We start from the raw sequence: 24,329 nt of genomic DNA, 5'->3' as shown, positions 1-24,329 counted from the left end.
TATTTATTTATTTATTTTTTACGTTGAATAAAGTGTCACGGCTGAAGGAGGCGACCATAAGATTCAGATGCCTCAAGTTAGCCATTGGCAGGGCAGTAAGGCTGAGGTTGGAGCAGACTTGAGCCAAGCCACACTGCTTCCTAATCCAGTCCTTTTCCTCCTGTTATTCCCAGTTACCTCCTGTCCTGAAGGGAACACGCGGGGAGGGGTGAGGTTGAAGTGGATATTTTATTTATTTATTTATATATATTCTGCCTTTAGTGACTGGTCAGCCACTTCAGAATGGATTACATTCAGGTACTTTAGGTATTTCCCTGTCCCCAGAGGACTGGTAGCTGAGGATTAGAAATTGCGTTCTTGATTTCAGTGTATGATTTAAGGCTGAGCTTAAAATATTTAACTCCTGATGCAGTAAGTTAATGCTGTCTAAAGGCATCAGGATTTTAAAACAAACAAACAAAAAAAAAAGCATAAACTTTACAATGTGCGTTTGACACAGACTGAACGCACATTTTAACTCAGGAAGGGAAGAGAGGTATCATTGACTGGCCATTATCTAGGTAAGTGGCAGCAGCTGCTCCTGCCATGACTTACTGGTTAAATACTGATTTATCTGGTTATCTGTTATTGGGTAGCAGCTTCCAGATAGCCAGATAAGTCGCTACAGAAACTTTGAAAATCTGCCATAGGAATCCTGGTTATCTGCAATCCCATGGTAACTGCTGCAGAATCTTTTTTTTTTTTTTGAGACAGAAATTGCCATTCCTTGTATAATTGCTAGAAACCAATAACAGTTCAGTTGATGCCAGCTGCCTCAAGTCTTACAACTCTCGGATGCCTACAGTTCCTATTTCCTTACAGGGCTGTGTCCCCATACTCTCTTAATATTGGCCAAGAAGCCACTACAATCTTTTTTTTCTCTTACCACTATCAGGCAGCAACTGCAACAGTCTTTCCTTCTCCATCCTGATAGGGCCAATGGCTGCTGCACCTGCTAACAGAATTTGAATGCTGCTGACAGTAGTTATTCCTGTTGGAAATGTGAGGCTTGGAGGAAATTGAACACTGTGACTACAGCAGAAGAAAGCATGCCAAAGATAGCATTGAGGGGGGAATGTGAAAAGTGGGGCCAGAGGCAGTGTTGGAGATGGATGGTGGGGTAGAAAGACAGTACCAAAATCAACAATGGGGTTGGAGAGGTTGGGTGTTACAGGAGGCATGTGGAGGGGGAGGCACAGGGTTGTGACACTAGGGTAAGAATTGGGAAGGAAAGATATGGAAGAGTAAGAACCCTGAGTTAAGAAAGGAAAGAGGTTGACAATAGGAATGGATGGACGAGGGACTGAAAATATTGAGGGCATGATTGTAGATTTTTTTTTTTCGCTCCTGCTCCATCCCCTACTCCCTGTTTTTTGTAATTTCCTCCTTTCTCAAGTTTATTGTAAACTGGCGTGATGTGCTTCCACGAACACCGGTATATTAAAAGCTGTTAAAATAAAATAAATAAATAAATAAATAAATTAAGATATGAGAGGGAGTGAGAATAGGGAGGGGTGAAAGACCAGAGGGGAGGATGAAATGAGATTGGGGGAGAGAGGCTTTATTCCATTTGGGTGGAAAAGATGTTAATGAGTTAGTGGGGTAGGAGGAAAAAGCATGCGGCATGAATACAAGTTAAACAAAAACAACTCCTCCAAAAAGAGATCCCCCAAAACAAGTGGAAAAAAAAACATTTCAAAAGGAAACAGGTCTAGAATTGCATGGCAGTTTATGATCCCATGACCCTACATGGGTGCATTTTTGACTTGTGGTTGCTGTGTGATGTTGGAGGACTAGGGTATGGGTGGGATGTAGTGTGTGTGTGTGTCAGTCACTTCCTTTTCACCATCTTTCCCCACTCCATTTCTCTTCCCATTCCATTCCATCCTGCCCTGTCTTCAGTACTCTTCATCTTTTTTTTTCTTCAGGTGTAAGTTCTGTGTTCTCCAGTTGCCCTCCTCTCTCCACCATTAAAATCACAAGATATGCCATACTGGGTCAGAACAAGGATCCATCAAGCCCAGCATCCTGTCTCTTAACAGTGACCAGTCCAAGTCACAAGTACCTTGCAAGTCCCCAAACATTAACAGATCCCATGTTACTAATGCCAGCAACAAGCAGTGGTTATTCTCTATTAATTAAAAAGTTTATGGACTTTTCTTCCAGGAACTTACCCAAACCATTTTTAAACTCAGCTACACTAGCTGCCTTAACAACATCCTCTGAGAATGAATTCCAGAGCTTAATTGTGCATTGAATGAGAGAGTTTTTGTCAATTTGTTTTAAATATGCTACTTTCTAACTTCATGGAGTGCCCCCTGGACCTTGTATTATCTGGAAGAGTAAATAACTATTTCATATTTACCCATTCAAGTCCTTTCATGATTTTGTAGATCTCTATCATATCTCTCTTGAGCCATCTCTTCTCGAAGCTGATCAGCCCTAATCTCTTTAGCCTTTCCTCCTAGGGAAGCCTTTCCATGCCCTTTATCATTTTGGTCGGCCTTCTCTGTACTTTCTCAAGTGCAGCTATATATGTTTTGAAATACGGTGACCAGAATTGCATACAGTATTGGTGTTGCTATTGCTCCTTTACTTTGGTGGGAGATGGGGTAGGGAATGGGCTGTGCTGCAGCTCCACTCTTTGGCCACAGCTGCCACTACTCTGGCAGCCATGCTTCTTGGTTGACCGGGTCTGGTTTCCCTGCCTGCTGCCCTGCTCAGTTCAGCTTCCATAGGTCATCTCTTGGACTGGCAGGGCCTAGCCTTCCTGTCAGCTCTGCTTTTCCTTCTGCCAGCATGCATTTTCTTTTGTTTGTAGGGCCTGACCTACCTTTCTTCTTGTCCAGCATGGTTTCAGTGCTTAGTTTGTACTTTTGTCTGCTTGCTCTCTAGTTTTATCTGTAATGTCTTTTCTGACAGTGTCGTAGACAGTCAAAAGTGAAAATTGTAATTGTTTAGAAATTGCATGGAACATGCTAAAAAATGAAAATGATTGTCAGACATAGAATAGAAAAATATTGTAAGGGCACATTGTCTTAAAACAATAGTTTCATTAAAATTTGCTTTTCTTCATATAATATGCATGCAGATGTGTTGCAAAAGTGCTCCATAATCTCACTATGCCATAGAATGTTTCAAATTTTGCTGCAGAATCTATCCTTGAGCTAGCAGAGGAAACCAGAGTCCTATATGTAATCTTGTAAATTTAAGTTGGCATAATTTGCAATTATATCTTGAGCCTTAGCTGTGGAGAGAAACATACTGACCTATTAATGGGTAAAATACAACAGATGAGTCCATATTTGTTTCATTCGTAATCCCCCAAAACAAATGAAGGGGTCCCATGAATGAATTGAAAAATGTCTCATTTATTTCTCCCATTCAAGTCTATGTCCCTTTGAAGTCTATGGCTTTGTACTGCTGAGCAAAAAATTTGTAACTGTGGGAACTAACTCTTGCCTGTGTGACCTCACAGCTTTACAGAACTGAGTTAGGACAAGATGGCAAGGAAACTACGGAAGACAAATCACAGTGCAGCATCTTTTTAACTAACCTGTAGGAACCACAGAAAGCAGGATTTTTTTTTTTTAAAGCCCTTGAGGGGGGGGACAATTCTGCTTTCTGTGGTTCCTCCTATTTAGTATTGTGACAGTACTAATAGGTAGAATCACAGAAAGCAGTATTTTTTAATTTTTTTGTCAGCCCTTGAGCACAGCATGTTTTAACGCCTGCTCCTGGGCAGGTGTTACATTTGCAATGTTAAAATGGGTGCTGTTGCTGTGTGGCAATTTTTTACATTGCAGGGTAATAACCAATATCCTCATCTAAATGGAATTTGCATGTGAGTGCTATTAGCTATGTACTCGATTGGATGCATTAATCCCGGTATTGCATTGGGAATTATTTTTAGTGCATCCAACCATGTGTTGCATGCTGACCTGAGCGCCCGATATTTTATCGGCCTGAGAGAGTTTAAATAAAGGTTAGAAATTTTTGGATTTGGCACTGTTAAAGGACTGCTTCTGATCTTCTCTGTTTTGCAGTGGTGCCACACTGTGCAAGAAAGAGATACAATACACTGCTGTTAATTTGGATTTTTCTCTTCATTGGGGGAGGGTTGGGGTGGGAGACAGGAGATTGCAGTTACAGCAGTGCTGGTGTGGTTTTTTTTTTTCCGTCTGTCTGGACACCAGTGAAGTGAGCAGAGTACCCTCAGAAACTGAAGAGAAGTATCTTACTAGACTGCCAGCCTTTTTGGTTCTGTTAGTACTTAAGTTTTTTTGTGTGTGGAGTTAGCACTAATGTGCACAGCACACATATACTGTATATGTGTCTGTGTGTGACATTTCTCTGTATAATGAGGGGGTACTATGATTGGATATACAGTTACAATATAAAATTCATTTGTAATATGCAAACTCCTACTGGGCAGTGCATTTCAACAAATTCCATCATGTCAGGAAAAGGGAGAAGGAATGTTGGCAGGGGCAGAGAAAGTGGTGCAGCCCAGTCTGTCTAGTAGCAGTGATTTAAAAAAAAAACCCAAACATGTCTTGCCATGAAATTAAAGCGAGACTTTTTAAGCCATAGAATGGCAGGAGTAGAAAGTATTGGCAACTCAAGACAGAAGCAGTTGAAATTTGGGGATCATGTGCCACTGATGCTTGTTCTTCTCCCTCTTGTTTTGGAGCGGAGGGAAAAGGTGGGAGAGCCATCCAAGGCAGACAGTAGTAGGGCAGGGGCATGGACTGGGGCAGCAGAAGTGCAATAGCCAAAACCAGCTGCTTCTCTACATTGGTTACTGCTTTTGAAGCAATGGAGGCAGTATTCAACAATTGATTCTGAGGAAGAATCTTGTCTGGGATTCCCTGAATCAGAACTTGAACAGCAAGTAGCTGAAGAAAATTTGGATCTGACAGTGAGAGAGAGCAGTTGAGTTTTTCAAAAGTTCTTGGTTTACCAGAGGATTAAAAGCACGTGCCGTGCTCTTTCGGCATGAGGGGCCGTGCTAGGGGTATCAGACATTTTTGACCCTACAGAGAAACGACTTCTCGGAGGGCTCGAACTCTGAGTAGTTCTCAGTCCTTTTGACTCATGTAGCCCAGACGAGGCATAGGCTCAGGTGGCAATGCATCCCGACCACCCTCAATGAAGGTGTGCTGACCAACCTGCTAGAACTGGAGATAGGGGTTCGCCTGCCCCCCTTTCAGAGGTGGGTCAAGATCACATCAGACCAGTGGGTTCTGGAGGTGAAAAGGGATGGCCATGCTCTGGAGTTCTGCATTCCTTGAGATAACTTCATGTTGTCTCCCTGCGACTCTCCTGAAATGAAGCTGGCAGTGGAGGTTACATTGTCGAGGCCCCTGAGCTGGTGGGCTGTGTTTCCAGTGCTTATGTCACAAGACAGTACAGGCCGTTATTCCATTTATTTCAGTGTACTCAAGAAGGCAGTTTCCTTTTGCCCCATTCTGGTCCTATAAAAAGTCAATAGTCATTGCGAATGGCTCATTTATGCATGGAAACCTTACGCTCAGTGATAATGGCAGTACAGTCGGGGGAGTTTTTTGTGTGTCTGTATTTGTCAGAGGTGAATCTATATATTCCCATTCTGCCGAAGCAGCATCAATTTCTGCAGTTCGATGTTTTGGGGGTGACATTATTAGTTTTCAAGCGCTACCTTTTGGCCACCACACCCAGGACCTTCTTCAAGTTCCTGGTGGTGTTAGCAACAGTGTTGAGACAGGATGGTATTCTGGTCCACACATACTTAGACATTTTGATAATTTGGGATAGGGAATGGAGAGTGTCTTCAGGCCTTATGCAAAGTGGTTTCCATGCTACAATTTGTAGATTGGGTGGTGAACTTAGCCAAGAGCAAGTTAAAGCTGTCTCAGACAATGGAGTGTCTTGGTGATCGTTTCAACACAAAGCAAGGCAGGGTGTCCTGCCGGAGGCCCGCATTCAGAAATGGATAGCGCAGGTGCGTCTGTTGAAAGAAGCAATTCGCCCGGAGGTATGGTTTTACCTGTAGCTGTTTGGTTGATGGTAGCCACCCTAGAAGTGGTTCTGTGGGCAAGGGCACATATGTGTCCTCTTCAGTGAACAGTGCTTGCACAATGAAGTCCATGGTCTCGGGACTTCTCGAGGCTTCAGTTACCAGTGAAGATTAGCATCCGAATGCAGAGGTGGTTGAAAGCAGATCATGTAAGGAAGGACATTTCCCCATGAACTCCGGACTGACTGGTATGATGGATACGAGCCTCCAGGGTTGGAGGCTCACTGTCAGGAGTTTGATGGCGCAGGGGTGCTAGACTGCAGAGGAGTCTCTCTGGAGCATCAATCTTCTGGAAGTATGTGCCATTCATTTGGCATGCTTGCGATGTGTTGACTGCTGGCAGACTCAAGTGCTCCAAGTAATGACAGACACTGCGACGATAGTGGCTTACATCAGTTGCCAGGAAGGCAACAAGAGCCAGCAAATTTGCAGGAAATAGTCTAGCTCTTGGAATGGGTGGATGTACATCTTCAGGAAATCTGTCTCCCACATTGTGGGAGAAGACAATGTAAGAGCCGATTTTTTTTTTTTTTTTTTTTCAGCAGTCTGGATCCAGGAGAATGGGAATTGTCGGACCAAGCGTTCTAGCTCATAGTGGGCCACTGGAGCCTACTGTTTATAGACTTGATGGCGACATCACTCAGTGCTAAGGTTCCTCCCCTTTTTCATTTGCAGATAATATCTGAAGTCCTTGGCCATCGACACTCTTAAGCAGAAGTGGCTGGAAGACATGCTTCAGTATGCTTTTTCCCTTGCTCATGTTGGGGAAAAGTGATTTGGAAGATCAAAGGACACACGGAGTGGTGCTTCTGGTGGAATGCAGATTTGCGGAGGCTCCTGGCAGACTCTCTCCTTTCCAGTTACCGGTCCACAGAGACCTGCTATGATAGGGACCTATTCTTTGTGTAGGTCTGTCAGATTTTGTCTTTTGGAAGGGCTCATTTGCTGAAGCATGGAATTTCCACTGCTGTGACTTCCACCTTGCTTTGAGCACAAAAGTTCTCCCCTTCTTTAGATTACATTCATGTTTGGAGGGTGTTTGAGGCTGGTGTGAGGAATGATGCTTGATTCCTCGTTTGGTTAAGATCCTGCTTATTTTGGAATTTTCACAGGATGGGTCACCTAAGGGCCTGGCCCTTAATTCTTGAAGGTGCAGGTGACAGCTCTTGCCTTTTTTCAAGGGTCAGGTGAATGGCAGACCCTTGTCGGCCAATCGATGTGGCCCAGTTTTTGTAGGAGGTGAGGCTTCTTCGTCCTCCCTTGTGATTGCTGGTGCCCTCATGGAGCCTTAATCTGGTTCTGAAATTTTGGCGATTTTCCACTTTTCAGCCACTGTGTAGCTGTTTGAGGTTAAAGTCTTGAAGAAGGCGTTTCTTGTGGTGAATTGTTTTGTGTCTGTTCTGAGCTGCGGGCTCTTTCTTGCCAGAAACCGTTCCAGCAGGTGACTCCAGGGGTGGTCCAGTTTCTAACTGTTCCGTCCTTTTTTGCCGAATGTGGCCTCAGATTTTCATTTGAACCAATCTATTTCCCTGCTAATGCTGGATAGGGAGAAAGATGTACATGCATTTCATCTGTTGTGGATCTTGGAAGTCGAGGCATCTGATGTGGTATTGGAGATTATTAAAACCTCTCAGGAAGACTTGACCGCCTGTTTGTTTTCCATAGTGGAGGTAAACAGGGTGAGTCTGCGTCACAGGCTACGTTAGCCCGTTAGCTAACGTAGCCTCAGCATCAGCATGAGGTTATCACTGCTTTGTATGTAGCTACTGCGTAACTGTTGCCTAGACAGGTTAGGGCCATTCCACTAGAGCTCAGACAGTGTCATGGGCAGAGCTTCGATTGTTGTCTTCCATCGAGATTTGCTGAACTGCAATGTGCTCCTCCTCACACACTTTTTACAGGTATTACCGCCTGGATGTGCAGGCCTGGGAGAATGCAGCCTCTGTGTGTGAGATGTTGTTTGAACCTTGGGCAGCCTCCTGCCCTGTTGTAAATAGCTTTGGTACATCCCACCGTTTGTGGATTAACCTATCTGAATGCTGAGAAATCAGAAATTACTACTTACCTGATAATTTCCTTTTCTCTAGTGAAGACAGGTTAATCCACCTTCCTGCCCTTGGCTGCCGGCCTTTGGTGTGTGTTTCCGGGGATAACTGATGTGTTAATTTTAGTACCTAGATTAGTGATGTTACCCTCTTTGTCTGAGCTCAGTGTTTCCTGTTGACTGAGTACTTGAGTAGCTGTCTATTAAAAGTTATAATCAAGTGTTAGTTTGTCCATAGTTGGATTTTGCAGAAAATACTGGTAGGCTGTCGACGGTGCAGAGGGTATATATACTGTGACGTCAGCTTTGCTCCGTCTCCATCTGCTGGGAGAGGTGCATAACTCACTGGTTGTGGGTTAACCTGTCTTCACTAGAGAAAAGGAAATTATCAGATAAGTAATTTCTCTTTATTGGGTGCATCAGTTTAAATAGAATTCTTAACAATTTATAGCTGGTTTACATAGAAAATTACTGTTCTTTTCTCCATCTAAAACAGGGATGAATTGTCCATAATGCATGAGTGATGTCATTTGACAGTGCTGACATGGACATACTTCTCAGAGCTCAGTGAAGTCTTTACAGAGCATATGTGGGAGTTCTCACACGTGCATACTGCCTCAGTCTTTCGTTGTCTGAGCTACTGCACAGACATTTCCCAGTTTCTCAAATGTTTTTATCTTTTGACCTTGTACCTTCTTTTACTGCTTCATTGCTTTTTCAAAAATCTTTTGCTGCTGCTTTTAACAAAATTAAAAAGTATACTGCCTGTGGTAAGCAGTTTAAGGCCTGCTTTTGTGGGCACTGAATGACCATCACAGATATGTACTTAGTCTGCTATCAATGCTTGGGCTCGGACCACAACTCCTGTAGGTTGTACAGCTGTGATCTTTTTTCCATAGGGTATGGCTGTATTGTGCTAGGAAGAAGGGGGACTAAGGAAGGTGCCGATGGATAAGAGCCCCAAGCCTTGGCACAACGCCAGAAATAATAAGAACTGCTATATGGGTCAGATCAAAGGTCCATGAAGTCCAATATCCTGTTTCCAATAGTGGCCAATCCCGGGTCCCAAATAGACAAATTCTATGTTGTTTATGCCCAAGCATAAGCAGTAGCTTTCCCCAAGACTGTCTAGTTAATAGTTTACGGACTTTTCCTCCATGAACTTGTCCATACCTTTTTTTAAAACCCAGGTATGTTAACTACCCTTACCATATCCTCTGGTAATGAATTTTAGAGCTTAAATGTGTATTCAGTGAAAGTATTTTCACAGATTTGTTTTAAATGTGCTACTTAGTAACTTCATTGTGTGTCCCTTAGTGTTTTTACTTTTTGAAAGTGTAAATGACTGATTTGCATTTACCTGTCCCACTTCATTCTCATGATTCTATATACTTCTATCATCTTCCTTCTGTCATCTCTTCTCCAAATTGAAAAGCCTTAACCTATTTAACCTTTCCTTGTAGGTTCCATTCGGTTTATAATTGTGTTCACTCTTCTTTGAATCTCTGCCAATATTGCTATATCTTTTTGTGAGATGTGGCAACCAAAATTGCACATAGTACTTTAGTTGGGGTTGCACCATGGAACAGTGCAGAGGTGGTATGATATTTTCCATATGTTCTCCATTCCTTTCCTAATAATTCCTAATGTTTGCTTTTTTGACCACTGCTAACTCCCTGAGTTGAGGATTTTACTGTATTGTCCATAATGGCACCTAGATCCCTATCCTGGGTGGTGCCTCCTAATATATGGAATGTAATTAGTCTGGATTACTCTTCCTAATGTGCAACACTTTGCACTTGTCCACTTTAAATTCCATCTGCCATTTGGATGCCCAGTCTCTCAAAGTCCTCCTGCAATTTCTCCCAATCTGCTGTAATTTAACAGCTGAGAATTTTTTGACTGAGGGTAATAGAGGCTATTGCTTGCCTCTTCCAAACAATGAAGCTGCTTTTTGTCAAGGAGAAAAGCATCATTGGGCTCCCGGGGTAAGAAGTCAAGACAGGAAGCTTCTCCCACTCAGTTCTGCAAGCACAGGAAGGCTCCCTACTCCCCTTCCCCCTGGCAATACTGGCTTCTGGATTTACCTTAGGTCTGGATTGAGAGTGGCACAGAAGCCTGGAGAGGCTCAGAGATGCACCTAAATGGCAAGAGGTGCCACCTTTTGGGGTCCTTCTCCTCGGAGCTGAAAAGATCAGGGTCATTAGCACAGGGCTCTGCAAGAGCAGGCCCTTCTTTGATGCTGAGGCAGAACATAGCCTCGTTGGCACAGATACCTTTTTCATTAATGGATCAAAAGATCCCCATGGCACTAAACCATCAGATTTATCTGAACCCAGGGCTGACCCAGGGCATCCTCCGTGTCAGAGGCATGGAGCTTGAAATCTAGGGTGCAGTCCACTCACTTGGAGAAGCAGCAGCATCAGTGATGTCAAAGCATCCTAGGGTGGATGTCATGACATGGCAGGAGCTACCCGAGTCATCTAAGGAGTAGGATGCTTTTCAACGAAAGTTGTTGATGCAACCGATGTGGAGCATCTTGGCTCTGTCTGCCTTTATGGCAGGAATGGCAGTGGTGCCAGGTGCCGTTTTCAGCCTTACTGGCAACCCTGAGTATTGATGAGCCAATCTGGATTTCTGAAGAGGATGTGTCTTCCAGCTCAGGAGGTTTCCCCAGCCAGTAGGAGTCCAGTTGTTGGCACTAGAATTTCTTGGCTACTTAAACCTTGAAGTCCAAAGAGGAAGATTAGAACCTTACCTCTCCAAGATGGAGGACATTTTCACATACAGTAGGACTGCTCCAAATTTCTTGCCGGTACACACTTTACCGCAACAGCTTCCAGCATTGAGAGTAAGTCCTCACCATGAGCTGGTGGATTTTTCATCTTCCAGGGGAAAACATTCACACATTGGGGGTGAAGAAGTGGGTTTAGTCTGCTCTGAGTTTCTCCCGGAGGTCTCTGATTTGGTCATCACCTTCTATCATCAGGATTGTGACTTAGCGTTCCCCGTCGTCAGTAGACGAGGAGAATTCAACAGGGATTCTATTCGATCCCCTTGTACACATGCTGCAGCATGCCACGCCTCTGGAGGATCTCTGCCATGCCAGGTTCTTAGATGGAGTTTTTACTAACTTTTCCATCACTGTCAGGAAAGAAACAGACCCGAGAACAGATGTCTTCGGGCTCCTTCAGGTTCTTCAACCCCCATTGTACTTCTCCGGGATCTTTAGATGAGGGTGTTGCAGATGATTACTTCATGCCTTATGGTGGCTTGAAAGGTGGAAATGATATATTGAGTGCAGGCTCCCTGGAATTTGTGTGGTCCAATTATCACATCATTCTGTGGTGGTGAAATTTGTTAAAGGATGCTAAGCAACATATCCCTTGGAAGGACCCAAAGGTGCTGGATGCGTTTGGGAAGAAAGTCTTCCAAGGTTCTCTGAGTGCCCTGCTTGCAACTCATTAGCTCTACATTGTGCAGTATTTGCATGAATGTGTCTAGAAGCTAAAACCGTTGTTGGAATTGTCAGACTATGAACAGGTAGACATCCATGGAGCATTAGAAGATATGCAAGGACATGAGAAGCACCTTATTTGTTTCATATACAAAACATCTGATACTGTGGCCAAGACCATAGCTACTTCTGTAGGAGCCCGAAGACCCATATGATTAAGGGCGAGTGATTTTCGCAGATTTACGCAGATTTACCTTGTACAGGTAATAACTTATTCGGTGACAAAGTTAGAGAAACAGTAGATCAAGTTAAGGAGCAGCAGTTTTCACTGCATATTTTATCAACTGTGGTGGGAGACCAGCTGGCTCTCACCTCATACTATAATTTCTCTTATAAGTTCCCAATCTTCCAAAGGCACCCTTTTCATCCCATTGGAAATTCCTCAGGTTTGTGATGAAGGATGCACATTACTCATACAAGGTGCTTCTCTTTGGCTGCCTGGTGGCCTCAAGGATGTTCACAAAAAGCCTTGCAGTAGTGGCATCACAGATTTGATGGCAGAGATTCTTTCATGCTAAATTTATAAACCCAAACAATATAACATGAAAAAATTATGAATTCAAAAAGAGACCTGTTATATGGATGTCAATAATCTGAGTGTACCTTCATACGATGCTGTAAAAAAATACGGCTATCGTGACTGTGAAGCCTATGTGTAGGCTTTAAAAATCATTAGGTACCCCAGTGTTGGATTCACTGTCACAACATCTAATGTTTCACTGGAATACCGGTCTCTCTTGCGCATATCCAGCCCTTGAAGAAGGAGCCAGCCTCCGAAACATCAGGATGTCGGCTGAGGCAAGACCGACTATAATTTTGAGATAAGTGAATATTGCAACAGTATCCACGTGATCATTTCAGCAACAATTGCACAGTGGACAGTGAGCACTACAAAAGTTTGCATTCCAACACTGGGGTACCTAATGATTTTTAAAGCCTACACATAGGCTTCACAGTCACGATAGCCGTATTTTTTTACAGCATCGTATGAAGGTACACTCAGATTATTGACATCCATATAACAGAGATTCTTTCATGCCATTCCTGGATGATTGGTTGGTGGTGGGTCCATTTCCACAAGAGTTCTAGAGTCCTTCAAAGTCCCAGTGGCTCATCTAGTCCTTGGGTTTCCTAGACTGTTTTGCCCAATCAAATCTGGTTCTAGCTCAAAGAATTCAGTTCGTAGGAGCCTAGATAAATTCGCTTAAGGAGGAAAGTGTTTCTTCCTGTCCAAAGGGCCGCATTGTTGAGGGCCTAGTAAGAGTCTTCCTACGACAGGACCAAGCATCAATATTGGACACATGGCAGCAGCTGTGCATATACAGTACCTCTGACTCCTCTGCACACGTGGAGCCGTCAGTGTGGGGTCTAAAGCAAATGGGATTAGCTTTATCAATGATGTATCTCCCCTGGAAAATGTTTCTCATGGTTGTCTTTCAGCACGAAGAGTAAATAAACTACGAGTTTGGTTTCATATTCACTATATTTTAGTTTTTTCTTAAGTTCCTTCTGAAAGTGGTATCTGCATTCCACATTAATCAAGCTATTGCACTGCTTACGTTTTTTCCAAGACTACAATGCACAGAAGAGAAAAAGCTTGTCACTCCTTGGACTGTAAGAGAGCCCTAGCATATTTCTTAAAGAGAACTCAGCCTCATGGTCATGCTTTCCAACTCTGAGTCATTTGCTCCAATAGATTGGGAAGGGCAGTTGCCAAACAAACTTTGTCCAATTGACTAGTGGACTGTATAGAACACTGTTATGCACTGGCAGGCTTACAGATTAGACTCTAAGGCTCATTAAGTGAGAGCCATGGCACCCTCTCAGGACTACTTGAATTAGGCATTTGTAAAGCTGCTACTTGGTCATTTGTGCATGCTTTCACATCCCACTACTATCTGTACAGCACGTCCCAAAGAGACGGTAACTTAGGTCAAGTAGTTCTACACACAGGGTTGCCAGTTGGCTCCAGATTTTCAGGACAGGTTGATCCAGTCCTGGTTTTGTGCCCCTGCATGCAGATACTTAGTCTTGCTTTTCTTAGGGAATGCAATAGGGAAAGCAGAATAAGTCACAGCATGCAATGGGGTAAAACTAGGACTAGATCAACCTGTTCTGAAAATCTGGAGCCAATTGGCAACCCTAACTAAGCTGCCTTTTCACCCTATAATCCACTCTCCACTTAGTGTGCTTCAGGTTGTCTTTAAGTATTGCTCCGTAGTGCAGCCCACTCATAATAGCTAATTCAGCCCTGCTTGTCAATTGAGTAAGCAAATTTGCTTACCTGTAAACAGGGTTCCTGTAAACAGGATGAATTAACCATACTTACTACCCACCCACTTCATTGGCATTGACTACTTTGCTAAAGCTTAAGCTCTGGAAGAGGCTGAGGGGCTTACGAGACTGCGTTCATGGGAGCTCTCCTGCATGCTCCGTAAAACAGGGCTTCCCAGACTTTTAGCCAATATTGACCACATTTTATCCTTTGAAAATTCATATGACCCCCGAAAACGACCAAAACAAATTAGTAAGGATGCAATCCCCCTCCAGTGGTCACTCCAGCTGATTCTGCCTCTGAACCTCCACTTTCACCAGTCGATCCATTCTCTTAATTTCCACCCCTTCCAGAGGGCTTTAACTTCCTCCCCTCCAGCGGAACCCCTTTTTCAACCTCAGCCCATCTTACATCTCCTAGCTTCTTTCACCTCTCCAGCCATTTTCATATCCCCTTAGCTGCTTCTCTCTCACCCCCAATTCCTTTTAAACCACCTACTGACCCTCTCTCATCCCCTCTCTCTTGCCCTATCTCCTATTCCCTCCTCAATTTCATCTCCCATCCTCACTTTCAATTCTCCCAGCCTCATTTCCAGTCCTCTCATCCCCCAATTCCTCTTCCCTGGCTGATCTTCTGATAGTCCTCTTCTCTCATCCTCCATTGCTAATCCCTTTCTAGCTGATTTGAACCCTCAAAACTCTCCTGCATCTGATCCATCCCTTCAAGCAGCCCCTTCTCCAAACAGCCTCCCTGCCAGGATCAGGAGCAACATTTTCCTTTGGCCCTGGGCCACAGTTGATGACAACCGATGGGAAAAGAGGGCAGGCAGCTGAAAGGGGCAACATTTTTCTTTTGGGTAAATTCAGTGGTTGTGTTATGTGGAAAGAGAGGAGCAGTGGCAGTGTCCACTGGCCTATGCACACTCAGTCCTCCCTCATGACTGCTCCCAAGCCCAGTGGTGATCTGCAGTGGCAGCAGCATTAGTAATGAAAATCAGCACAAGGCCTGAGCCAGTGCAGGTTTACAGGCTCTAATCCCTCCTCGAGCAGGCCTTTCCCATTGCCTTGAAAACTCATGGGAGGGGTGGGATCACTTCAGGGCCTGTTAGTGTGTGCTGGCTCACAGGCCTCATGCTAACTTCCACTATTGTTGCTGGCACCTGAAGAGCACTGCTGTTTGAGGAACCTGTGACCCCCAGCTGAAGGTTTTGTGACCCATTTGGGGTCCCGGCCCATAGTTTGGGAAGCACTGCCGTAAAGTTTTTTACTGAGCTCAGAGTGCAGGGTCTGTGTCTGCATTGTCAGATGAGGTCACCCTTTGTGTTTCTTATTCATCCTGTCTACAGAGAACTCTGTTTACAAGTAAGCAAACTTTCTTTTCTGTTCATTTTTAGCTGATTGAAAATGCTTTTTGAGGCATTTTTTTTTTTTTTAAAGGGTTAAGTGTTTGGGATGTATTTTCCTTACATATGAAAGTAGTTAAACTGTACAGTTGGTCTGCAGTCATACCAAATTTTCTTGTGGCTTACAGTGGAAAATGTTAAAAGCACAGTCACTATTGAATTAAAAAAACATTTAAGCTGATTAGTCACAGCACTAGTATGCTTATTTATATTGTGAGCCTTGTTCAAGAGAGGGTGGTCTGCTCTCTTCAGGTCCCTCCCTCTCCCCCCTCCCTCAGAGGAAGTTACAGCTTCACTCAAAGCAGTAGCTGGCTTCCTGGCTCTCTGATAACATGTGAGCATTACTGGGCAATTTATCCTGCTGTTCTGCAGTCTGTGCTTTTTAGAGAACAGCTCAGTTGGAATTGCTGCTGTGTAGGCTTGATTTATGGGTTTTTTTTAGGTTCTTCTATTACTGCCTGTTTACGAAATAGCGTTTTGGCTTTTGCAAAACCATCTACTGAATGAAGAGCTTGTCTAAACTACAGAGAAAATAATTTTTATTTGATGTTTGGAAAGGAAGACTGACTCAAAGATTTTAGAGTAAAGAAGTTCGCTTACAGCAGATTCATCAGACTGATTTTTTTCTTCCTGATCAAGGGCTGTTACCGGAGAAAGATTCTCGTTGATCAAAGGGGAACCCTTTAATGATAAACCACTTTTTCAGGATAAATCCGAAGCAATAATTCCTGTTTTTATGCTTTTGGGAGCTTGTGGTGTTGGAGCATTATACAGCATTTACTGCCTTTTACATTCCCTGCCGAAGCAACCACAGTAACTGCCTGATGGAGGAAAAATGAAAGCTTAGCATTGCTTTTGTAGCTCATAGAGAACAGCTATTTATGTTTCTGTCATTTGGGACCTTGGGATTAAACCAGCCGAATCGCACTGGGAGTAATGTTGTCCCTTGTGATCTGACTCATCACATGTTAATGTACTGCAGCATTGCAATTTGAAGTGGCTTTTTTATATATGCGAAAATCTACGTGCTGTGAATTCGTGCTAAGAATAAAGAAAATAGTTCTGAAAAAAAGGAATATATTTACAGTTGTTACAGCAAAGTTCCAAGGGCAAAAGCATGGGATAAATACAATTTAAATTTTTTTTTTTTTTAATTTTGTGAAGGCAAAGAGACTAACCTTGCAGTATGAGATATTATCATTTGTCCTAGGAATTGTTGTGCAGATTGGTGTCATGTTATCCTAAACCCTGTTTTATATGTTGATGGCTTTGTTTGATATGAAATAGTAAATCTAATCATAAATTAGTAAGATTTTTCATACCACGTTCTGCTGCATCTCTATAGGTCTACAATGCGTTTATTGTAATTCTTTAAAGAAAGTTTTCAGAGATGCACAATATGAATGTTAGATTAAAAAAAAATCTGATGGTTGTAACTGATTGCATACTTTAATTTTTAGTCTGCAATCATTTTTTAACTTCATTTTTCCTACATACTAAAATATGAGTGCATGTAAATTTTAACTTAACACACCAACACTGGTGAAGTCAAATGCATTATGGTTACAAGCAAGGATAGAAAAGCAAGAGCAGAAACTATTTGGTGTACTTTCCCTACTGTGACTTTTTATGGTACCGCTTGACATATAGTCTTGATTTAAAACTGGATGGAATGAGTCGAGTATGTATAGTTGTTTTGGAAGAGGTGGAAGATGATGCGCCAACATTTATTTCTAAGTCGCCTCAGGAAAATGTGTGTTGTCGCCCCTCGCCTTCTGGAAATGTAATGGTAAGATGTCGCCTTAAATCAGATATGCCCTTCTGACTGTAACCATGCAGCAAAATTCGTGTGTGTGTGTTATATGCTTCACATAAACCTACCAAGAAGTACATCAGCACAGTAGATCTCGTCGTGCAGATGGAACACATTCAGATGCAGAGCACGTTCATTTGTGTTCTCAGGTTTGTAAAGCAAAAGGGATAAACTCAAGACTTGTAAATGTTTATTTTGCACCATATAAAAGAACAGTAAACCAAGTTAGGATGTCTCAAATACACATCTAAAAATCTTTTTATAGAGCATGTAGTAAGCTAAAGCTATAAGTCTGAAGAATTGTAGTTGCTATAGAACTTTCTTGACTTTTTCCTTTAATTTTAAACTTGTATGTTGCACTATCACCATTTCTAAGCAGGTAACAGGATAACCATTCATAAAATGATCATACACATACATACAAAAAACAGAGAGCAAAAGGCAGAAACCACAGCAATTTGAGATGGAATAATCCCAGTCAAGATCAGAAATAGGCCCAAGATTTAAAGGCAGTTGTCCCTGTTAATCCCCAAGACCTACAGTTATTAGTTCAAAGATCTCTGTTAATCTGAACTCAGAGAAAATTATGTAACCATCATTGCCACACTACAAACTGATATAACTAGTGTAGCAATTTTTTGTGCAAATTTTAAAAATATACTGCTTATATGAACATCAGTATTTTGGTAGTCCTTTCCATAGGCATATATGCTTAAAAAAATCAGTTAAACATGCCCATTTGCTTTATAGAGAGGCATAAACTGGAGAGTCTACTTTCTTGAAAAGTAAACATAGCTTCTGTATTTCTCATCTGTTTATATTTTTGATTATAAGAACACACCCCGTAACAAGTTTTTGCGTGTTTTTCACTTTACTGTTTAAGGTTACTGTTATCTCAAGGGTCAGCAATATTCCTTTATATGTCATCATTAAATCGTAAGCACAGCATATATAAACAGGAAGGCTTCAAATCAAAACTTTTTCCTAGATTTATTGAATCAAAAGATAATTTTTAAATTTCAAAAGTACCCACTTTTAATATATTGATATGTATTAGATTATTACCAGAAATCTTAAAAATATTCAAGTATACATATGTATTTTCAAGAAAAATACACTTAATTCCTTAGGTTCTCTTTTTCCTCTCCCCCATAGATTTACTGGTTAACTTTTAAACAAAACATGATGCAACTCAAGAAGCCCCCTTTTAATTTATTTCTAACACTGAAAAAATGTGCTATAAAATTTAGAATAAAGCATTCACTGTTTCATTGTCTTCTGAAGAATCTTTTTTATCATCTTAACTTGACATTTAAATGTTATGTCTTTAGAAAAACACATGCTGAACTTAAGATGTTACTTTTACACACTCATTCTTACATTTATTTGATTTGCAGCCACCACTAGTTCAGGCCATATTTAATGGGGACCCTGATGAAGTCCGGGCACTGATATTTAAGAAAGAAGATGTTAACTTCCAGGTAAAAATGAAAATTAATTTTACATAATTTTGATTTGATTGTTTTAATAATTTTGCAGTTGTGGGATTTGTTTCATTTGCCTGTTTTCAATTAAATGGACTAGAAGTGATTTTTAAAGTATAGATAAATATTGTTTGTAAAACTCTGACTTGAAGGAAAAGTTACTGCATCCAGTTTTCATTGCATTGTTAAGCAGTTGTCTTTTGCTGATATGTTAAAGTTTTTGCTCTTTAGATTTTAGCCTATATTATCTGTCAATATATGGGACACATGCTTCTACTCATTCTCTTTCCCTTCCCTTAGTTTCAGTCAAACTATACTATTTTTCCCGCCGACTTTCCTCATGGCTATTTAAATTTCCACATGACTATGTCCTTAAAGGCTAGCTGTGAGCCAGTAGGAGTACATATGCAGTATATCATTCTCTTGACTTCTAAGTGAAACACATATGCATTTTCCTAGGCCCCACTCCTGTACCTCAGTATTGTCCTGCCAGGCAAGGAGATCTGTTTCAGATTAATTTATCTCTTGGGTTCTTATTTCAAAATTTTCAGTTTTGAGGTTTCATCTGATTGTTTTCTCTTACCAGTTTTAGAAGCTTAAATTTGCTTTGGTTAAAGAGCATTTGTGTTCAATTATGTCTTGCCAGTTTGGGTCATGTAGGATAATAGTACCTGCTGGTTTGGCTGATCAGTGTCACTCTTGTATGTATACGTTCTCATGATGCTGCCTTCCTTCCAAGATTCCTTCTATTGCTTCTCCTCCCTCAGATTTCACTTGGGATTGCAGGAATGCAAAAGTAGTATTCTCATATTGCATGCCTCTGTTCTACCCATGGGTGGCCCAGTGGTTCCGATGGTACAGCTGAGGCTTATTCCACTGCCTGATAAGCTTCTAACAGATGGCCTGTATCACAATTTGAAAAAAACTTGGTCTAGTTTCCAAAATATGATTAAGGCCAATTTCATCCATGGATTCCTTGTGATTGTGGGACCTCCAGAGGGCTATGTGCTGAGGATATGAGCCTGAAATTGTTGACATCTAGCTGGCTAAGCCCTATTTGCTTTTGTGAGGGAAAGCATTATCTGGTGGTAGAAAGGCATGTGTATCGATTGCCAAGTTTGTCCTGTACCAGATGCAAGGGTTAGAAACAACCAGCAATTGATTTTAAGACAACGTTCATGGAGAATATATTGTCTCAGTAGTGCCTAATCAATCTGCTCAGTCTGCAGGCTGGCAGATCAGAGAGGGTGGCGAGGCTTCTGGATTCCAAAAGCAGGAAGGGTGGGCAGCAGTGGATGAGACCTTGGAAGGGGGTAATACTGAAAAGATATTGGCTCTCTATTTTGAACTGAATCTAAGCTTTATAAGGAAAGCATCAAACGTTTTCAGTCTTCAACTCAAAACGCTTCTTTCCCCACCAGAGAGAGACAGTTAAGCCGTTTAGACCCTTTTCTGACAACCAACTCCTTCCAGAAAGATATCTCCAGTATCCTTGGTAGTGCCATTCTGTACAAAAGAGGAGCTGGTGACTAGAAGGACTCAGTTATTTGCAGAATTAGATGGTGGTTAACCACAAAGGTGGTATTGTTTTTCATGTTAGAAACAGAGAAGCCTGATAAGTTCAGGAAGGCAGATTTAAAAAGTCTGCCTGTTCACCCTGTGATAAAAGATTATAGAGAAGGAATGGGCTCACTCAGCATGCAAGAGAATCATTCTGTAATGTCTTTCAAAACTACAGAGGCTACTGAAGGAAGCCGTGGACTAATGAGACATGTTCCTGAGTTGGGAATGCTGTATCAAGACTATAAAAGCATGCAGCTATTCTGTTGAGGAAACAATTACTCTGCAAGATAGCATGGATGGGCACAAGGAAATATCTCCAAAAAAGGATATTATGAGCTTAATGGGGCCATATTATAGTATGCAGGGGCCTCAGCGTATATGCTCATAGTTATCATGAAGTGAGCTCACCAGCTGGAGGAGAAAAATCTGATGGCAGGGAAAGATAGATGCGAGTCTAGTTCTCTTGTATCTCTCATAAGACTGACAGCCAAGTACCTTACAGTGCTAGCTAAAGGGCCTGTAGCTAAATTAGTGATTGACTGACATTTCCTCAGAGGAGCACTTGATTGGCTTACTCTTTGAAAGTAAATATCTACTTGTCTCGCATCTGGGTAAGATTTGACAGAGTAAGATGACTTTCCTGTCACCAGAGAGCACCTCAGAGGTACTTGCCTTACAGATCCTTTGAGGACTACAGAAAGAGGTTTACTTTTATACCTTCCTGGAACTTCCAGTCTCATAGCTCCCTGCCCACTCAGAACTGGGAAGAAGCAAGCTGAAAAGTGTCTTAAGTAGTCTTCCTATTCTTCCTGCCCTGAAGGAGGTACTGGGGCTGGGAAATCTCATTGGTACTGGGAAGTCTGGATTGCATCAGTAAGGGCCAAATCAGTTGTAAGAGTGATAAAAGGTTATGCCATTGTTTGGATTACACAGACCAAAGATTGTTTGCTTTAAAATCCCAGGAGACAGAGAAGTCCTGCAGAAGATGAGGATAGAGAAGTCCTGCAGAAGATGAGGCATTTGTTAGACATAGCAGTGATTCCTTTGTCAGGTGCTTGTTTAAATTTGGTGGTGCCTTGAGACTTATCCATCATTATGGCAGTAAGATTGAAGGATTTTCTGTATACCTGTATACAAGAACTCTATTTCCGCATTCCTATCAAGTTTTTCACCATTAAGCAGAAGTCCTTCTGGTGACACTATCAGCATTTTCAGCATAGAGCCCCTTACTATTTAGCATGATATCTGCTCCAGAGGTGTTCTCAAAAGTGCTGTTTGCTCTAAGTAGCAATTCTTCAGGAACTAGGGATATTTATATATGCTTACCTGGACAATGTACTGATAAAATCCATGTGCTTTTCTGTGGCAATAGACTTGAGAGAGAGTTGTGAAATCACTGCAGGATCCACAGCTGAATCAACTGGGAAAAGTCTTATTTTGAGCCTTAGAGGATACAGCATGCATATTTATTTAAAAAGTGTATAACCTGCACTATCAACATTTCTAGGTGGTTTACAGTAATCCATTCATAATTACAAATGCCAAAATAAACTTAAAAACATAATAAGATACAGATAATACCAAAAGACAAAAATGCTTCTCAAGTGTGGACTTAGCTGCTTCCAGATTAATCATTTTAAATGACTCCATAATCTACTTCAGAAAGCCTGCTTAAAGAGGTGCATTTTTAGCAATTCCTTAAACCTCAGAAGAGATTTTTCTATCCTAAACTCATCTGGTAAAGTGTTCCTCAGGTTTTGCCCCACTATACAAAAAAGATGTTCCCAAGAGACTGAGTCTTAAGCTGCTGGATGGGAGGTTATATTAACAAATTCCTTGAAGCTGATCTCAATGGTCATACTGGTGGAGAAATCTTAACAAAATTAATTGGGATCAAGGCCATAAATGGCCTTGAATACTAATAACAGTACCTTAAATTTTAATATCCAAATAATGGGTAGCCAGCAAAAGTCCTGCAGTATTGGAGATGTGTGACCAGTTCTTACTCCTGTGGGAATTCTGCGCAAAAAAATGTAAAATTCTGTGCACAAAAACTTAAAATTCTGTAAAATTCTGCATCCTTTATATTGGTCAAAATAACACAATTTACATGGCAGTCTTTAAGTAATACTATATTAAGAGTCAACACAATCCTGAAGTAAGACATTAATATAAGACGCCTAAATTATAACAACTCATAAATAAAATTAGCATATATGACCATCATACTAGGATTCATCATATAGTAAAATACTTTGACTCGGCCTTATGCATAATCATTGGTCAAAAGTTCAATTTTTTTTAAATATTTTTTTAAATTAATGTGCAACAGTGAATGTCCATTGACAGTCTTATATAATATATTGTGTTCTTCTTAGTAACAATGGGGCGGATTTTAAAAGGGTTACATGCACCGAGCCTATTTTGCATAGGCTCGGCAATGCGCGCAAGCCCCGGGATGCGCATATGTCCTGGGGCTTGAAAAAGGGGGCGGGGCAGGAGCCTCCAGGCACAGTGGCCATTTGCCACTATGCCTGGGATTGCGGGCCAGCCGTCGCTGGTGCGGTAACCTACGCCTGTCCGGAGGCAGGCACAACTTCGCGAGCAAAGGTAAGGCGGGGTTTTAGATAGGGCTGGGGGGCAGGTTAGGTAGGGGAAGATGGGGGGTGGCGGAAAGAAAGTTCCCTCTGAGGCCGCTCCATCCAAGGCCGCTCCGATTCGGAGCGGCCTTGGATGGAGCAGGGAAAGCCATTAGGGCTCCCCTAGGGCTCGGCACGCGCAAGGTGCACAAGTGTGCACCCCCTTGCGTGCGCCGACCCCGGATTTTACAACATGCGCACACATGTTATAAAATCAGGCGTAGATTTGTGCGCGCCGGGTTGTGCGCACAAATCTATGCCCGCGCCTAAGTTTTAAAATCTGACCCAATGTATTACACTTATCTTTTCCTTGTGATTGATATAGAGTTGAAACTTCAGTTCCAAATTGCAAGCCTAAGTATCTGAAATCTATGATGGTGGAATATGTTTCTTCCTGTGTGGAGGAGTTTGGGCCTGAGAGGGCAAAGTGGCCAGGGGAGTAGGGAGAGCCAAGTGGAAGGGACACTTTTATAGTAGAATTTCTAGGGAAATTCTACTCAAAATATTTAAAATTCTGCATCTCTAATAACTTTTTTATTAATTTAAATGTAATTACTTAAATACTTGAAAAAACAAAAAACTGTCAAAGAGATGGAATCTTAAACTGACCAATTTCTAAATACCATCACCATACCACGGCAAAAGATGCTGTAGCCTTAATTATTGAGAACAAAGAGACCTCATACAAATGTGGCTGGGTTACCCTTTGCAGTGCCCAAAACGCCACTCAGGTTGTGCGGTGATAACTTTTCTGAGTGCACCGTCATCAAAGTTCAAATCATCGGTCTCTTTGTTAAAGGATGAAAGTAAGGACAACTTGTGTCGGTTTACTAGCAAAAAGTTAGGCAGTGAGAAATTATCATCATTATTGTCATAACATTTTACTTATCGTAGCGTTGGTAGCGTTGTAGCGGAGTGTGCAGTAAGGATATAAATGTTGGCACTGGGCCAGTGCCAACATTTATATCCTTACTGCACACAACCTGAGTGGCGTTTTGGGCACTGCAAAGGGTAACCCAGCCACATTTGTATGAGGTCTCTTTGTTCTCAATAATTAAGGCTACAGCATCTTTTGCCGTGGTATGGTGATGATTACTTAAATACTGTCATGTAAACTGTGTTGTTTTGACCAATATAAAGTTTGCAGAATTTTAAGTTTTTGTGCGCAGAATTCCCCCAGGAGTAATGTACACACACCCTCATACAGGCTCCCTCATTCTCTCGCACACACACATTCCCTCATACAGGGTCCCTCTCTCCTGCATACACACCCAATCAAGTTCCCTTTCTCTGTCACACACACATCCTCACACAGGCTACCTATGTCTCTCATGCACCCCTTCACACAGGTTCTCTCACACACATATACAATCCATTGACACAGGCTAGCACCCTCATATACACACGATCCCTTTTTCATACACACCAGCTCCCAATCTCTCACACACATACACATTCCTTCTCAATCTCCTCATATAGGTTCGTGGCATGCTGG

At 42.0% G+C, this 24,329-nt stretch overlaps 1 protein-coding gene across 4 annotated transcripts in view; it reads left to right on the top strand.

Moving 5' to 3' along the window:
• ANKRD28 (ankyrin repeat domain 28) overlaps positions 1-24,329 on the top strand; it is an 805,300-nt gene that overhangs the window by 94,332 nt on the left and 686,639 nt on the right. For 2 of the 4 annotated variants that reach the window (XM_029589218.1, XM_029589216.1), the window contains exons 1-2: positions 15,692-17,124; positions 18,546-18,629. In XM_029589218.1, coding sequence (XP_029445078.1) covers positions 17,008-17,124; positions 18,546-18,629 — 201 coding nt within the window. In that variant the 5' untranslated portion in view covers positions 15,692-17,007. Of the gene's footprint in view, positions 1-15,691; positions 17,125-18,545; positions 18,630-24,329 lie in introns of those variants that run through there. The other 2 variants (XM_029589219.1, XM_029589217.1) reach the window with 2 other exon arrangements.

Source organism: Rhinatrema bivittatum, chromosome 2, assembly GCF_901001135.1.
Source record: "Rhinatrema bivittatum chromosome 2, aRhiBiv1.1, whole genome shotgun sequence".
Lineage (NCBI taxonomy): Eukaryota > Metazoa > Chordata > Amphibia > Gymnophiona > Rhinatrematidae > Rhinatrema > Rhinatrema bivittatum.
The sequence above is the reverse complement of the archived record's forward strand: the minus strand, read 5'-3'. Positions and strand labels throughout refer to the sequence as shown.